The following is a 19,141-nucleotide window of genomic DNA, read 5'->3' as shown; positions in this document are numbered from 1 at the left end:
CATACTATACTATACATGCACTTTGGCAAACAGAAGATGTAATAGTCCACATTGTATGTAAGCCTAGGATGGAGAAAGAGGCAAATGCATAATGAGAATTCTGCAGAATTTGCAAGAAGGAAAAACACTAATGTGAAGGCGACACGGTATATTTTATCAAATGTTTAGACTTTGCACCCTTTTCCAGTTTCCTCATGTAGTGCAATAGAATATAACATAAGGATGTAACCAGGGCATGCAAGCAAAACCAGCAGGACTCACTTCCAGGTTGAAGGCGCTGCATCCCCTCAGAAATTCCCTAATGTTTCCCAGACACTCTCCCTCACTTCGTGGCTCGGGATACACCTGCAAGCAAACAGAAACACATTTTCACTGGGGGTGTCACAGGTAAACAGGACAAAAGTAACAGAACTCCTAACCCAATGCAACTTTGTACAGTCCACACATATTGTCATTTGTCATATAGTGATTAATTACCATGCTATTTAATTTTACTTTCTTTCTCACCTCTTATCTGTTTACTTTTGAATCTTTCCCTTCAGCTCTGATCTTTTTTTTCCTACTAGGAAGTAGAATGCTCAGGGAATGATGTATAAAGAACAGCATCGGTTCCTCCTCCCACTGGAGGGAACTGGAGCTCACTGTGCATGCTCCAGTTCGATTAACCCTTACATACATTTCGGTTTTAAAGTAGCAGCTAAAACCAGACTCGTACACTTTTACGTGACCAGGGATTCCTTTTTTCCTAGGTGATCCATAAGAAAAATGTATACCGCATTGCAAAACCATAGCTGGCTTGCAGGATGCACTCTTATGCCCACCATAAGATGTGAGTATTGTATGTGTGTGTGTGTGTATGTGTATATATATATATATATATACCAGAGGCGTATCTACTGAAAATAGCGCCTATGGCAAGCAAATTGCGCCCCTGTCCAAATATCTAAAACTCATTTACTAGCCCCTGCTGCCCATATATATATATAAATATTAGTCCCTGCTGCCGATAGCGGGTATAGATCAACACACAAACCCAGATCAATTGAAATTCACTTGTGATCTCAGCACTGAAGGTATATATCAAATAAACAGAATCAGACATACAAGTCCTGTATTTGCAGGTATACAATAATAATATATGAAATGTAGCATCGCAGGTGTAGATCAACTGAATATATTAACCCTGTATTTGCAGGTACACATAAATAATGTATGGAAACATAGCATAGCAGATATGGATCTACAGAATAACACAAAAACCCAGCTTTGCAGGTAAAGATCAATTGGAATTCACATAAAAACACGGCATTAAAGGTATATTTAAAACCCCCTAAATTACAGGTATAGATCACAGGATGCACCCCAAAGCCAGCCCTGGCATCCACACTGCCCACATAGAACCTGGCCAGCACCCAGATTACACACATAAGATTTGCAATCTTTGTCCCCAAATAGCCCAGCACAAGTCAACTTTGTCCCCAAACAGTCCGGCCAGTGCCATCTTTGTGCCATATACACCCTGCCTGTGCCATCTTGGTCCCCAAGGCTCAAACCTCCTGCTAGTGCCATCTTTGCCCTTCCACAATTATACATCTGATACAAACACTTTTAGTCACTCACTAATTCACACTTTAATTCAGACAACTCATCCACACATTAACTCATGCTCTCCCTCATTCACTTAATGCATCCACACATTAACTCATGCTCTCCCTCATTCAGACAATACATTCATATTAACTCATGCTCTCTCTCATTCACTCAATGCATCCACACATTAATGCACACTCTTTACTTATATCTACCCCCCCCTCCCTCCCCTATCACTTTCTACCCCCTCTCCCTTCCTTATCACTTTTTAACCCCTCTCCCTCCCTTATCACTTTCTAACCCCTCCCCCTACCCACTATATATCCTCCCCCCCCTTATCCACTATATACCCTCTCCCCACCACCCACTATATACCCTACCCACTATATACCTTCCCCCCCTCTCTCACCTTGAAGTCCAGCGACGGGAGCACGATGCTGCTGTCTTCCTGCACCGCTCGCTGGTGCTCGCTGCTTCACTGCTGAGCGTCGTAATATGACGTCATATTTCGGCGCCCAGCAGTGAAGCAGCGGGCACCAGCGAGCAGCTTTTAAACACTGTCTTTTTTTTGCTGCGGGGGAGAACGAGGGGCGCCGAGCAGTTGCTAGGCGCCCCTCTCTCTCCTCCGCATCAGTGTTTAAAAGCCGCTCGCTGAAATGCCGGCGCCGGGACTGGGGTAGAGGGCTCGTGGAGGAGAATGAGGGGCGCCGAGCGGTTACTAGGCGCCCCTCTCTCTCCTCCGCATCAAAAAAAAAAAAAAACCCCAAAAACGGCATTTAAAAGCCGCTCACAGGCACCCCCCTTGAGATGGCGCCCCCCTTGAGATGGCGCCCATGGCACGCGCCATGGCTGCCATACCCTATATACGCCTCTGATATATACACACACACACATACTCAGCCTGGCATTTCCAAGCACCTCAAGGTTCGTGCGTGCACATATGCTTCTATATTTAACAAAACAATTCATGTGGTCACCCTATTGTAAGAAACTTGTTCGTACAATATGATATGATTTCCACTAAACCTGGCAATAAAAGGGCAAATACTTGATTATTTACATTTGTCTCTGTCCATGAAAGGCACTACTCACACCCCATCCCCCACAGCATAGCTGACCTCTTGCTGATCATGTTTTACAATTCTGGGGCTGTTATTTTTAAGTGCACTTTCCTCATTGAGATTAGTAATGAGATTAAGAGTGCCAAATAGTTACCCAAAGGCAATCGTCAAGGTACCATGCTATCACAGGTCAGGCAATCATAGACAGCAGCCAAAGACTGTTTAGGTTGCAGGATACAAGTATACATTTTCATTATTCATAATATTGTTTCACTAGACATTTCTTATTCGCATAACAGTGAGGGACTGCTTGGGTGAGCATGATTTCTATTGATGTTTGGTTATGTGGAGATTTCAGTGGTATGAAGACCTCAAAGGTAGGAACAACAGGTGGTATTAGGACAGATCGTATGCTTCTCCGAATAGGTGGGTTTTTAGCAAGTGTTTCAAGTTAGAAGTAGGAGTAGGTGTATAGCATAACAGAATTCCAGGGAATAAGTACTGCTCAGGTAAAGTCCTGGATACACGTGTGCGAATAAGTGATGAAGGTAGAAGAGAAATGCAAGGCATGGGCAGAGTGAGGAGAAGAGGTTAGGGGAGTAGTTGGCAATGAGCAGAAGAGTGTCGTGTTGGTAGGAGTCAGAAGTGTACATTTTATTTAATGTGAAGGAACTGGCACAGCGGGGAAACAGATGAAGAGTGGTGGGATAAGAAGACTAGTCTGGCAGAAGAGCCTTATGGGTGAAGGTCAGCTAATATATGTTATTAACTTCCCACTAGGGCACCACAGCTGAAATTAAATGTGAATGAGCCAGGCATGCTGCGGCATGAACCAAGTGCTGACGCAGACCCAGCTCTGCCCGCTAAGCCCAGACGCATGTCGAGCCACAATCAAACTTCATATACCAACACAATAGCAAATGCCTGTCCAGGTGTGCGATTAAACTATATTTTAACTCGCAGATTTTCCATTAGTTTTACTTCCTTGTTTTGAAACCACAATACATTAACGACGGTTGAATGAAGTGTAATTGATTTCTTCTGACAATGCACTTTTAAAAATATTGTCAATCAATGATGAGTAAAAAACAAAACAATGAGGTATTGATCAAAAAAAATGAGTAAGCATGATATGTCATCTCCCAGAAACCTAAGAAAACTGGTATTCCATTCTTTCAATTTGTTGCCATATACACCATCCACTGAAGTTGCATTGGGTGTGATATATGACCCAGTGACAGATCTAACTGCCAGGCAAGTCAGGCAGCTGCCTGGGGTATTTGGACCTTGGAGCACCAGCAGCCACTATAAGAAAATATGTACATTCTAAATATATAAAAAACATGGCATATTAAAACAGGGGGCAACAAAAAGGCTTCTTGTCTGGAGGACCAGCCCTGCTGATACCCTCTTTACAGTGATCAGGTGAGAGACCCAAATTTTCTCTCTTGCTTTGCTCCCTTGGTGGATACAGTATACTTCTGAATGTAGTCACTGTCCCACCATCGCTAGCAATGACACCTAGATGTTTACCTCTGTTTGACAAATTAGGAAAAATTTAAATATATGTAGTACTTATTTTATTAGAACCATTTATACATCTACATTTACACTTTGCTGCTTTAAGGACATTGAATACGAGCAATGCAAACTACTCGTTTTATATTTAATTAGGGTATTCTGACACTGAAACCTAGGACCTGTGGCTATTTTCCCTCGGTCCTATCTCCAGCGTACAAGGAGACACCGAAGTCAGGTAGGACTGGCAAAGGATGGTCCACAGAGCAGCGGTCAGGATACCGGAGAGCAGGAACGTCGTGGGAATAGCCGAGGTCAGGATACCGGAGAGCAGGATAGTCGGGGGAATAGCCGAGGTCAGGATACCGGAGAGCAGGATAGTCGTGGAATAAGCCGAGGTCAAATAACAGGTAAACAGGAACGCGTACTGAGATAGGCACTACCGAGATAGGCACGACCATCAGAAGGCAATGTCTCTGAGTCAGGAAGTCTCTTAAATAGGCACAGGAGTTTAGGCACTAATTGGAGATTTCCCTCTAAATATTGAAAGTGCCTTTACGTCACTTCCTGCGCGGCCATCTTGTGTTTGGCGATTTCGTAATCTCCCCATATAGGTCGCTGTAGTATCTGCAGGCGCCACTAGGTGGCATGAAGAACGTGTCCGGACACCAGAACAGGACCTGTCCTGAAGCTGCTGGGAATGCAGCGTGAAGGAGGTAGGTCTTCCTTGCCATGGCAGCGGCTGCCTCTGCAGTGCAGAGTAATATTTAACTTGTTTTGGAAATAATTTTGGGGCTCTTTGGCTGTTAATGAATCACAACATACAGTGACAACTTGTACAATGTGTGCCAAAAATGAAATGCATAAATATGAAAGACTCTAATTCAGATACTAAGAGCGAACAAAAATGCTGTTTCTTGAATGACAAAAACACAATGAACTTGGTAAATCTGATAAGGGGGAGTCATGGATAATGATCCAGTTCTCATGGTCTGGGATGGAGCGTTGTGAGAAAAAGTAAAAATAAAAAGGCATTTTTGGTACAAATTAGTAAAACATGAATATGCAGGAATCTTCTATCAGTTGTCATAGTGACTACATCATATTTAACACGTAGTTCTATAATTGCTCTTAAAATATTAACCCCATAAAATCAAGTTCTACAATAATTTGATGTTAATAGCGCTGCACCAGCATTTTCTGTACTTTAAGACAGCAGTCTCTGCTTGAAGACAGGAAATCCAGTCAAGGGAGTCAGGAACTCCACCTTTTGGTAGTATTTCCTCAAGCAATACTTTACAGAAATACAGGGTGACATTAAAACTAACTCATATTGCCAGTGAGGCAAATGTACTACTTGATATTGTGATTGCAGAATTTTAATGATCACACTTCAGTAACTTCAACACTTCATACTCGTACATACAAATGCTTTCACATTCAGATTCAAGCTCACATGCTTATACACAGACATTCATGCTCGCATGTGCTTATACATAGATACTCATGCTCACATGCACACAAACCCCCATACCACCCGCACCCCCTTACCTCTCCTGCAGCTTTAGGTACAGTACTGTAATGTGACATCACTGTGTTCCTGTCTCTCAGTGCCAGGTCAAAATTGTTTAGAAAGGGCCCTTCCAACCTGGACCGGCTCGGTCAAGGTCAGAAAACAATTATGAACTGGAAGGAGGAGACAGAAAAAAGTCACAGAGGTCTCCGGGCACTGCCCAAAGACATATTTGGTTACAGGTCTTTTCTTATGTTTTTAGCAGACCTATGCATATCGCATGTGTATATTCTCATAGTATAGATTATTCTACCTGCCCCCTCCCCCTTTCAGTTAAATTTATACTTTTTCATGTAAAATCAAGGATTCTCAGTTCCAGACTGTGACCTGTTTTCCTGGCATTTCTCCTTCATTAATTTAATGTCCCTCCAGAAATTTGTTGAATCACTTAACGTACTTTAACATTCCTAACCTTGTCTCTTTTCCAAGCTCAACATATCGGACCTCAAAGGAGACTTTTTAAAGTAATAAATTATGTAAAATATTTTAGCTGTACATAAAGCAAAGCAGCCTTCAATCTTTAATTAAAAAAACTGAGCCAAATAAATCATGGCACTACTATAACACATAGAATATTAAATAGTGAAAAATATTTCTGAGCGAAGCGTCTCTCAGCCTCTCCATTGGCATCTCCCTGGCCAACAGTCATGACACATAACCCATATTGTGAAAAGCAGCTGTATGGGGACATGAGACATTGGAGAAGTCCTTACTCAACATATCTTCTACTCTCCATAACCTTACTACTTACACTTGTCTTAAGTCTTTCTGACCCTTTTCTCATTATGAGATATTTTGATTTTAATTAAGTTAATTTGTATGCATGGCACTGCTTCTCCCACTTAGAGGACTTTTACTGTTCTTTTTAAAAGAAACACCTATGCCCAGAGTGTTTCAGGAATCGATAAAATAAACTGCATTTACTTTACTTCGCCACGCTGTTAGACAGAATTTCCAAGCAGCATTTGGACACTCTTCCTCAACAATGTTTTATTTTTATTTTTTTTTTAAATAAATTTTGAGTCTAGACTGAAATGTTCTCATCAACAAACACTACCTCTGTTGAGCCTCCAACAGTGCTGCTTGGACGTGGATCAGCAAGTGGAAAAAAATCCAAAACAATTTGTAATAAATTTCCAAGGTGGAGAACATGCAGATGGGTGAACCTCCACTCTACCCAAGCACCACTGATGGAGCTGCAAAATAGCCAAGGTGTGGTACATCTGGGGATGTAGGAGGTCATGTACTATAACTGAGATCCCTACTCCCCCCAAGGATATCAGATCATGCTAAACCCCATTGATCCCCAAGCAAAGCAGCAATTGGTGCCCCCTTGACAACCAAGGATCTGCATTCTGATGCCGAATACATCAGGATAGGTAGGGCTCCAGGTGCTGACAACCTTCCAAGGCCACAGAATGGCAGACTCACGGACACAAACCACTAGTTCTGAGCTACCTAGAGCAGAAGCAAGCATCTTTTTCTGTCATGTGTTTATGGGCCAGGTATTGGTAGATGTTCTGCCCCTATGTTAACCTTGCATACCTTGATCTTTACAGCATGGTGTTAGGAACTACCCCCCCCCCCCCCCTCTGGGTTCAGACTACATTGTGCTCTCAGACAGAATCCTGAGATCAGAGGGATCGTTGCACCAGAAAGAGGACGACACTTTACATAGAAGACATGACCATCTTCTAAAGAGATTCCTAGGTTGTGAGGAAGCTTTTTGAACATGCAAGTGAGCTTGGAGACCACTCTATTCAGCCAATGGGACCTGACTTCTGACCCACTCCAATTTTCCATCCAGAATCTGGTTTAGCAAAGCCCAGTGACATACTTTTTTTTTTTTAGGTGTGTGATTAGAGGTCTGGCCTGGAGCACTTTGTTACTGTGACTTCTGAGGGTAACTAATTAATAGCTGCCTTTGTAGCTGAGTTACATAACTTTTGTTTATACGATTTTATAAACATTTTCTGTTTATATAGGGTTTATGATTATTACTAACTTTGCCGGACCTAGAACACTGTGATGCACTCATACGCAACTTTCTAACTCCAAGAAAAGAGGTTCAAAGGGTTTCATAATTTAAGCCCTACATATCCACTCCATTAAAAACATTTTTGGTTTACTCCATTCCAAATCAGTTTATCACATGATTTGTTCTCCTTGAACTCCAAAAATTTCTGATGTCCACGAACAATTAAATATTGTCACTGCTGTGGGTAGTGGATTAGATGAGAGTCTCTGTGCAGGGACAGATTCAGGCCCAAAAACCTGTGTGAGGCAGGTAGGTATAGATGTGCCTGGTTGCAGGCAGCTCTCTGCTGCAGCTTTAGGTTTCTTGTAGGCATTATCTATAGAAACAGGACAGACGGACTAAGGTCAGAGTCAGGAGACTGGCAGACGGACCAAGGAAACTGGCATCGGAGTCTGGGGAGACTGGCAAGTCAAGGTCAAACTGTGGTGCACTGGGATGAAAGGGAGGCATAAACTATGAACGGTCCAAGGTCAAATAACCAGATGATCAATAATCCAAAAACAATGCCACATCAAGAGACAGGGATGAAAACCAGTCCAGATACAGGGATGACAACCAGAATGCACACATCAGGTAAAACCACAAACAATACTGCAAGGCCATGAAGTGCAATGCTTCAGATGGGAGGAACACTAGTATATAAATGCCACTGTTACAAAATTGGCCACAAGTGTGAAGAAGGATAGCAGGGGGCAGGAGAAATCCCAGCGACCACAGACCCTCCTGGTGGCAACATGAGTAGAAGAATGGTCTCCCATGCTCAGGGTAACTTGTTCTAATTCTGAGGATTCTCATAATTTCATCTCAATTTCTCAATCTCAAATTCACAATAACAAGATCACATTGTTGTGCGTGTAACATGTACAGTATCTCTAGCTTTTATGACACCCTTGTTGCAGCAGTATAGGTCATCACACTAGCTAGCTGAAACAGCATATGAGTGATCATTCCATATTCTATCACCACAACACAATAAAGCATAAAAATAAAAGAGGTTGAGCCGATGGTAATGTGACCTGATCCTGGAAAGGAAAGTCTAAAACATTTATATATACCGTATTTGCTCTGAAAAATACCCCCCGTCTTCTAATCGGGGTCGTCTTCTAATCAGACCTCAAATAGAGGTCTGATTATGAGACTAAGATCCAGATCCCCTGCACCGCTGCAGGGGACCTGGATCCTCCTGTCTCCCCCCCACACACACACACACACTTACCGGTGCTTCCTGCTGTATTGCCGGGGCAGCGGGTTGACGTCTACGCGATCCGCGTAGACAACGTCCGCTGCAGCCGGAAGGAGGTGTGGCTAGCAGCGGGGGTTGTCTGAGTCCGTCGCGGATACCTTCCCCGACTGTCAGAGATCAGAGTTCCCCGCACCGGTGCGGGGAACTCTGATCTCTGACAGCCGGGGAAGGTATCCGCGACGGACGCAGACAAACCCCCGCCACCAACTCCACCTCCTTCCGGCTGCAGCGGAAGGAGACGTCAACCCGCTGCCCCGGCAATACAGCAGGAAATTGGAAGTACCGGTAAGTGTGTGTGTGTGCGTGCGTGTGTTAAATGGGGGCATAGGGCATTTCTGGAATGCCTTATACCCCTATATGCCACTCTGGCACTTAGGGGGTTAAAAGGCATATTATGGGGCAGAGTGGTATATAGGGAGGTATAAGGCATTTCAGGAGGCAGAGTGGCGTTAAGGGGGCATTTAATAGAGCACTCTGCCTCCTGAAATGCCTTATACCTCCCTATATGCCACTCTGCAGAGTGGCACATAGGGGGTCAAAAGGCATACCATGGGGCACAGTGGCATATAGAGGGTTAAAAGGCATATCATGGGCCACAGTGCCATATTGGTGTGGCAAGTCTGGGGGCAGATGTGCGTAACTGGGGGACAGGTTGGAAAATACAAGGAAATAAAAACAAAAAAAATATTTTTCACAATCATAGCTTTTATTTAAAAAAATAGTTTACATGAATTAACATTTAGTGGTAAAACTTTTTTCCTTTAGGGTCGTCTTATATTCAGGCTTTTTCTTTTTTTTCCTACATTAATATTCAGATTTTGGGGGGTCATCTTAAAATCAGAGTCGTCTTATAATCGAGCAAATACGGTATATATATATATATAATGTAGACGTTCTAATTAGAGCATATAATTTTCACCCATTCTTAGTTTGGAGTTCACTTGATAATCAAAGGGTCTCTGCAGGATGTTTGGTGTTTACTTCCTAATGGCAAAGAGCCATTTGAAGTACACTTGATCATGAGGGACATTCCAGTGTAGTTTATATAGCAATATTTATGGTTTATGAGTACTATGTTGGGTGTTATCTGATCATTTTGTTATTTCTTTCTAATTTTAAATATAGCATAGTAATTGGTGTATTTGTTATAGATGTCAGATTTATATATTCATTTGAGGTCACATGTCCTTGGGTTACAGTTTCCTTTAAACTTAACTTGAGGTTACATAGTTCATAGTTACATAGGTCTTTTTTTCAGCATTATGAACTAAGTCCATCAAGTTCAACCCTTCTACCTAGCCTTCGTATTCTTGATCCAAAAGAAGGCAAAAAAAACCCTGATTAAGTTACTTCGAATTCTGCCATCAGGGGAAAAAAATTCATTCTTGACTCCTAGAGGCAATCGGATTTCTCCTTGGATCAAGAAGCTCTAAAATATTAATGTTATTCTATTTATATCCCTGTATGTCATGACTTTCTAAGAAAATATCGAGGCCCCTTTTGAAGGTATCTAATGTATTGGATAACACCACCTACCTTGGAAGTGAATTCCATACCTTTATTGTCCTCACTGTAAAGAATCCCTTCCTTTGTCGTCTATGAAACCTGCGCTCTTCCAGTCTCAGAGGGTGACGTCTTGTTCTTTGTATATTTCTGTTAATGAACAGGTCACTGAAGAGCTCTTTACATTGGCCCTGCATATATTTATATAATGTTATCATATCCCCTCTGAGACGCCATTTTTCTAGCGTATATGATTTTAACTTTTTTAAACTGTCTTCATAACTAGTATCACCCAATCCCCTTATTAATTTCGTAGCCCTCCTTTGCGCTTTTTCTAATTCCATAATGTCCTTTTTTAAGGACCGGTGCCCAGAATTGTACCGCATATTCAAGGTGAGGTCTTACCAATGACCTGTAAAGAGGCAAGATAATATCCTCCTCCCTTGAATCAATACCTCTTTTTATCCATGCCAAAACCTTATTGGCCCTCGCAGCTGCTTGCTGGCATTGCGCACTGTTGTCAAGTCTGTTGTCAACCGTTATTCCTAAATCCTTCTCATTGGTAGTTTCCCCCAAGGATATTCCATTTAAAGAATAGGTTGCATTTTTATTATTTTTACCATAATGCATAACTTTGCATTTCTCTATATTGAACCTCACCTGCCACTTGCACGCCCAGTCCCCAAGGTTCTAGGATCATTTTTATTATATCTTTTTATTTTGTTCTCATCATATTCATACCAGCTTTATACATGACTCCATTGATGGTGAGCACCACGCATAATACATCACATTTTACTGCCGGAATATTCTTTCATGAGCTTACCACTTATATAATACTCATGAAAACTAAACAATAATAAAACAAAACCAAAAAATACAGAAAACCTTTGTGTTGCCTTTTGAATGTCGTAACATTCCCAGATCACCTTCTACCCTGTATACATCATACACTGGATGGCCTAATCCGCATCCCCAACATCCAACTCCGAGGACACCACCGGCCCCTCCTATGTGTCCTACTTAGATAATCTCTAGTTGGCCTGATCCCATGAATTGACACCACACAAGGCATTTCATCTCATTATCTGCCCCCCCCCCCGCACCTCTTGAAGTCTGGACCATATTTTCCATTACCCATATCCTATCCACCTGCTCCACCCACTCTCCCACAGTGGGGGGTCAAGGTCTGCTTTCAATGTCTAAGTATGACAGCTTTCGCCGCATTGAGCAGGTGGACTGTCAGCAATATAGTGGTGCAACAAAACCGAAGCTGGATTTGCCTCAAACTCAGGGTCTCCAACGCTTTCAGGGCTTTAATTAAAACTTCCCAAAGGGCTCTAAGTTTCGAGCATCCCCACCAGATGTGTAAGTACGATCCCCGATCCACCAGACACCTCCAACACCTATTTGATCTTTCGGAGAATATCTTATGTAGATCCGAGAGAACCTGGTACCACCTAGTAAGGAGTTTGTATACCATCTCCTGTCTGGCATTTATATCTCTTGTAGAGCATTTCTGTGTAATTGTAAAGATTTTTTTTTTACCTATCTTCCTAAATAAATCTGATCCCTATATGCCTCTGTCCAAGGAAGTAAGGTGCCAAACCTGAGGTCTAGGACCATTTTTAATGTCACTTATGTACACCGCATTTAGCTGCCAGGAGATAGAGTAGGATTCACAGCATGCATACTATATGTATACTACATACTCTATATATGTATAAACGCAACAATATTTTATGTTTAACCCCTTCGTGACAAAGGCTGATTCTATTTTTTGTACCCTTCGTGACAATGGCTGTTTTATCGTTTCTGCGGTGTTTGTGTTTAGCTGTAATTTTCTCTTAACCCATTTACTAAACCCACACAAGTTATATATTGTTTTTTTCAGGACAAGAAGGGCTTTCTTCAGACACCATAATTTTTTATATATGATGTAATTTTCTATAATAAAAAATAAAATATGACGAAAAATTGAAAAAAAAAAAAATTCTCACTTTTATTTGAAAAATCTTTTATTCATCATAAAAAACTACTGAAAAAACCTGCTAAATAGATTCTACTATTTGTCCCGAGTTTAGAAATACCCAATGTTTTTATGTTTTTTTGCTTTCTTCTACACGTTATGGGGCAATAAGTACAAGTAGCGTTTTGCTATTTCAAAACCATTTTTCTCTGAATCTGGTAATTCTGTCTCCATGTGGTATTTGGGGCATCTTTGAAGCCAGCAAATTAAATTTACCCCACCAAACCATATATTTTTGAAAACTAGACACCCCAGGGTATTTTAGATGCTGATAGTTTAACCCTTTCCATGCACTAATCCTACCACCAACCCTTGTCAAAGTTTGTGATAGTAATTGTTTTTGCTGTTTTTTAAACATACTTTGTACTTCAGGTGTAAAATTACAGCTCCTGGTATGTTGTTGCTGTCACACAACACCCCGATATGTGTTCAGCAACATCTCCTGAGTACATTGATACCCCACATGCATGGGTTTGTCAGATTGTTTGGGGGCAAAAGGGCCAAATTTGGAACATGCCTCCTCAGCCGTATACCGCTGCATGGCAACAATTGCAGCAAAAATAGTGGGGAAGGAAAGGGTTAATGGCTCTAATAAAAAAAATTAAAAAAACCCTAAAAAAAAAGTAAAAAAAAATGTAAAAAAAAAGAACCCCAAAAACAATTGCCACTATGCAAGATCACTGTTTATGCAGTGATCAATGGCAATGAAGGGGTTAATATTAAATGGGTGGCTCTTATAAGAGCCTTTGGATCAATATATATATATATATTATTGAGAATACCTGAAAACACACTGATCTGTCTCTCTCCCTCACTAGAAGCAAGTGAAGGAGGGAGGCAGATCCAATACTGATCAAAGGCAATGTTTAGAAAACATTGCCTTTGATTTAGCAAATCATGATCACTCTTATGAGTGATCTGACCACTAGGGGTGTTATTCACTGGATGTCCATGACATCCAGCAACACCCCCCCCGATGATGACAGCAGGCTCCGCCCCCGGCTTGATGGGCGCCGCCATCTTGAAACACCGCGTGTGTTTTGAAGACGCCGGTACCGGGAAGGTAAGTTAAGCATTTAGGAAGCGATCGCGGGTCGCTTCCTTTGCTAAACAGGTGTTGCAAAGATGCCTCGATACTGAGGCATCTTAGCAACACCAGCTAAGCAAAGGAAGCGACTCGCGATCGCTTCCTAAACCCGTTTTTCGGCGGCGGGCGCCGCCATGTTTGAAAGACGTGCAGTCTTTCAAACATGTTTTTTTATTTGCTCCTAGGAGCGATCGGGGGGGGCCGGGAATGTTTTTTTTGGTGTTGCTCAATGCCTCGATGTCGAGGCATTAGAGCAACACCGTTTGAGTGAAAAAATCGATCACGGATCGATTTTTTCACCCGTTTAAAGACGTGCCGGTCCTGGCACGTCAATTGTCATAATCGTCACGATTTTCGGTGACGTGCCCGGACCGGCAATTGTCATCAAGGGGTTAAGATTCACGTGATTTGGATTTTTATCAAAGAAACAAACCAGTTTCCACACTCTACTTCAAGTGAGCATGTGCCACCGAGCTGACTTTATATATCCTCCGTCATTATTGGCTGGATGATTTTCTTCCAGCCAATAAGAATAAAAGGCGGGCACTGGAACCTTTTCCTGTGAAGTTCCCACACTGACAAAGAACTGGGAGAAGCTGTCGGCGCTATCAGCTGCCTGGGGAGCTTGGCAACCCAAAAGTATTGTTATTACTAATTACTGTTACTGTTATTATTGTTACTATCTTTAATTTATACAACACATATATACAAAGGGAATGACAAAACTGGAATTGACCCACTACGGCAAACTGATACATTAGGCCCTGCTCGCAAGCCTACTATCTATACCATCTCATTCCAAAATACACTGCCACCAAAACCCAACATTAGGCCACTAACAGTGTGTTCTGGCTATAAAAAGATTGACATATATATAAAGAGACATATATATTTTCCTAGTTAAAGGTCTGTCGATTATATATATATATATATATATATATATATTTATTCACATGTACATGTATATAATAAACCTGTTGGATTATGATGGCTGCAGATGATTATGGGGGTGCTGCACGTTGCTGTGTACAGAAGGCGCCTCCTCTCCTTGAGTGAGTGACCCAGACCAGTTGGCCCCTTGCGCCGTGTCCCCTGTGTATATGAGCAGGACGCCTCCTTCTCCAGCTGTCGATCACGTTAACCCATGATCTGCTGGACAGACCTAAACCAAAACATTGTAGCCACCCCTCCCCCCTCTCTTAGCTTGCCAAGGTAGGTTTTATATATATATATATATATATATAGAGCAAGCCTCTACCTACCTTGTCTATGGAGCCAGGGAGCAGCCTCTCCAGTAGCCTGCATAATACCACCCCGTCCTTCAGAGACGCCTGCAGAAAGCCCTCTGGATCCGAGATGGTCTTCTTTGGAGACTCCAGCACCCCGAGTGTTATAAGCCATGTTACAGTCTGTTCTGCCGAATTCATGGCTCAGCAGCGATGCACAGGCTGGGAGAATTAAGGGGTCCAGGGGCGGCCAGTACCAGATCCCCCTAAATAAAGCCCCTCCCCCGCTGTGTGGATGAGATCGCTATGGGTTGTGTCGCTGTGCCCGTGTCTTCACATTGGAGCTCAGGCTGCTGCTGCTGTCTGCTGGCCCGTCCTTCCCCGGGTAGATGCAGATGATGACGCCTCGTTGCTGTAGGAAATGCAGCAGGTCCGCTCCCCTGGCCCCCTCCTCCTCCTCCTATTCCTGTCTCCCCCCCTCCCCTTCTCTCAGTGCTGGGCTCTCTGGCAGGCTGTCAAGTGGGTTTTGATTGCACACGCAGCCTGCAGTGGTGCCTAAGCCTTGGCAGCATGCAGTGCCCAGTCCAGAGATCACTGGCACTGCATCCACTGGATGGACCAGCCAAGCATCCTATGAGACTGGAGCTGCTACAAGGCACAGACACTGCAGGAGGAAGCAGACATCACACACACACACTGAATGGGCTCGGCCTCACTAAGTCACAATACACACACACTGAACAAAGGGCTTAATGACTTCTAAATTTAGAGGGAGAGAAAGCTATTGGGAATTGCCCCAAAAAAATAAAGTGTTTTAACCTTATATGGCAGTGTGATGAATGAATACAATAAGCTTGCTGGGTTTTGTGTACATAGAGGAACAACAATACACGACAAAGATAAGTTATATAGCACCAACATATTCCACAGCACTTTACACAGGACAGTAGTGCATAACATAAGAATTTTAACTTAAAGACACCATAGGTAAGCAGAGCCCTGCCCAACTGAGTTTACAATCTACAAATAAAAAGGCACCATTTCTAAATCAAACTTCGATACAAAGAGCTTATAGTCCGATTAACTGCTTACTTTTGCTTTATTACCTAGATTTTTCTTCCCCTGTAAATGGCATTTTATAAGTGGTCTAAATTATTAAGTGGTTAATAATAATTTGGGGAACTGTTAATATACTAGGATTATTTTAGTAATGAAAAAACTATGGGCCCCCAAAATCATATGCCAACATAATTGCTAACTTATCCCTTTCTCCACCACAAGGGAAAGGAAAAATGGTAACATTAGATACACACATTGTTTTCTTGTATAATAGCCACTTAACTACACATTGAAATTCATGAAATATTATTTTCTATGCATTAAGATTGTGTGGATTTGTTCAGAAGATGACCCCAAAGGTATAATGCCTATAGGTTCCTGACATAAGAAAATAAACAAAAATACAACATAGTCTATTCACTAAAGAGGGAGTTTGCAGTAGAATGGAACATCAATTCTCTGATATCACTTTTTATTGAAGCTCCGAGGTTCATGCTTCGTTATGAAGAAAAAACAAAAAAGTGCCGGCGCCAAAGTGCCATAGGGCCACAGTGGACAGCAGGTCCCTTTCTTCGGGGGTCGCACTCCCAAAGGATATCCTGCCCCATCCTTCCCTCCCCGGCCATAAGGCCTGCAGGATGGCCGGATCTTCTTGGTCCTTCCCCACAAGGGTTGGGACCACTGGAATACTCGATTGGAGGAGGGGGGCGCTCAGAAGAGCTACCTAACTCACCTCACCAGAAAAGCAAACCACAGTGAGTTCCTCTTGGAAGACGGGCCAAGCTAGTGCTTTATAATGCCTAGCGGAATCACTAAGTTTAAAGGGACACTCCACCGCTCTTATGCATTTTTATTGCATACAAAAGATGCATGGCCGCTTAAAATTTTCGGGTAACTCAGACTTTCTTGCAGGAGATGCCCTCTACTCTTTGCCCTTGATAACCGTATCAGGCAGCTGAACTGCTAAAAGGGACAGCCCTACTAAAGAAGCATGCATATTAAATCACAAAAACAAAAATAATAGGGCACTTACCTGCTCCATGGTCCAAAAATTGTTGCCACTAATTGGTTGCTTGAAGCAACCAATCCGTTTCAGGATTGCACTCCCATTGAAATCAATGTGTGTGTGTATGTATAATTTATATATAGTGTCCAAAAAAAAGAGACTATATTCATTTTGCATGTATATTATATAAGATCCAAATTAGGCATTCAGGCCACATATGTCATCACCACAGCCTAATCTTCATATTGCCATGGCAATGGATAGTGGCGGGTTGGGAGGACCTGAAATGGCAAATATATTGCAAATATCACATTGCAGTGCTTTCCTGCTGTACACAGACTGGATGTAAAATGATTCTTAGTGTTTGTAAACAGGCTGAGTTCATCTAATCTGCTCGTCAGAATCATTCAGTACAGAATTATAATCAATCTATCAAGTGGTAAAGGGTGTTATGTTATTGATCACCCATAATGTTTTTATAAAGATACAAATACATATATGTGTGTCTCTATCAATATACCTCAATATATCTTCTGATCTTAATTTCTGTGGGAAAATATGGAGTACTTTTGCATACAAAATATACTTTTGGTCCAGCATCTCCATATGGGTCCTTCGGTTCACTTCTGTGTTAGTCTCCCTTGATCCCCTCCTCTCTGGCAACTGTAAATGTGTGTGGGTGTTAGCATGGATGTGTAAGTGGGGGGGATAGCATGGCATAGGGAGGCTGTAATCCCACTCCTAGCATACCCAGGTTCCAGCATGTACTGTTAGCAATCATATTATATATATATATATATATATATATATATATATATATACATATTATATATAATATTGTTATTGAATTTATCTGTCCAATTTTGGTGTGTTACTTATTTTCAATCAAAGTGGGGTTGTTTTTTTTTTTGTTTGTTTGTTTTTAAAGGTGTGTGTGGGGGGGTCATTTTCGGTTTCGGCCAAGTGAATGCTGAATGTTCGGTTTCGGTCCAGAATTTTCATTTCGGTGCATCTCTAATAGGTAAAAGATTTAGGATTTAGCATAATATAGTAAATTCTGAGACTTGAATAAAATCTTCTTGCTTATGGCCTCAAGAAAACCTGAAATTGCTTTGCGGATAACAAATTGGTTATTGGTGTCCTGGTAGGTCAAATCCGGTTCCAATGAATGGAATAGCCAACCTGTAGATGCACAGTTAGCTCTAGAGCAATGTACAGGTTTTAGATGACCTATGTGTAGATTAAATTTAAGCCAATTTGAGGATCCCAATAGATATCTATTTTTCTTTTTAAAAACACAATTTAGCAACGATAGGAATGTGTGGCATATTTGCAGAGATTTTTCCCACTTGGAAGGGAGGGAGGGTAGAGATCATTAGGGGCCTTACACAGCTACTTAATCAGTTTAATGCTGCACTACAGAATATGATGGTGCTATATAAAACAGTTATAATAATAATGTTAGCATCACCTATGTGAAATTATAAAAACTTTAATCAGAGCAATAGGCATCAGAGAAACTGCAGTGCTCCCTCTGGTGGTACAGCTTGAGTAAAGCCACTCGAACAAGATACAAACATGGCACCCATGTTTCCTTCCTAAAAGTGATATAGTCAATGGAACAGTAATTACATAAAATCTTTATTTAAAAACTAGATATCCCTTTGTGGTCATATGGATTCAGAGATATGATCTCTCTAGCCCGAACAGTCCCACACAAGATGACACGTCATGGGCAGACTTAGGCTGCCTTGTGTTTTCCCTGGTGTTGGGGTCTGGGTGCTTTATGGGATTCCAGGGGCATCACTAGCATGTTTTCCTTTATTTTTATATAAATATACACAGATCAACCATAACATTATGACCGCCTGCCTAATATTGCGTAGGTCCCTCTTTTGCCGGCCATCCACGTGATGTAAAAAAAAATGTGATCCGTTGGCCTGATGAATCACGTTTTCTTTTACTTTACGTGGATGCCGGCAAAAGAGGGAACTTCACAAGACCACCTTCTTCCATTGCTCCGTGGTCCAGTTCTTATGATCACGTGCCCATTGTAGACGCTTTCGGCATTGGACAGCATGGGCACCCTGACTGGTCCGTGGCTACGCAGCCTCATACGCAACAAACTGCAATGCATTGTGTTCTGACACCTTTCTATCAGAACCAGCATTAACTTTTTCAGTAATCTGAGCTACAGTTACTCATCTG

General features: G+C 42.0%; 1 protein-coding gene across 4 annotated transcripts in view; it reads right to left on the bottom strand.

The window, feature by feature from the left end:
- LOC149299954 (rho guanine nucleotide exchange factor 7-like) overlaps positions 1-15,069 on the bottom strand; it is a 74,829-nt gene extending 59,760 nt beyond the window's left edge. For 3 of the 4 annotated variants that reach the window (XM_089485958.1, XM_089485959.1, XM_089485961.1), the window contains exons 1-2: positions 14,905-15,069; positions 262-345 (exon numbers count right to left, since the gene is read on the bottom strand). In XM_089485958.1, the coding sequence (XP_089342084.1) occupies positions 262-345; positions 14,905-15,069 (249 nt within the window). The remainder of the gene's footprint in view (positions 1-261; positions 346-14,904) is intronic. The other variant, XM_089485960.1, reaches the window with a different exon arrangement.
- Between the last annotated feature and the right edge of the window lie 4,072 nt (positions 15,070-19,141).

Source organism: Sceloporus occidentalis, unplaced genomic scaffold, assembly GCF_023333645.1.
Source record: "Sceloporus occidentalis isolate IW3139 unplaced genomic scaffold, rSceOcc1.0.p SCAF_27, whole genome shotgun sequence".
Lineage (NCBI taxonomy): Eukaryota > Metazoa > Chordata > Lepidosauria > Squamata > Phrynosomatidae > Sceloporus > Sceloporus occidentalis.
The sequence above is the reverse complement of the archived record's forward strand: the minus strand, read 5'-3'. Positions and strand labels throughout refer to the sequence as shown.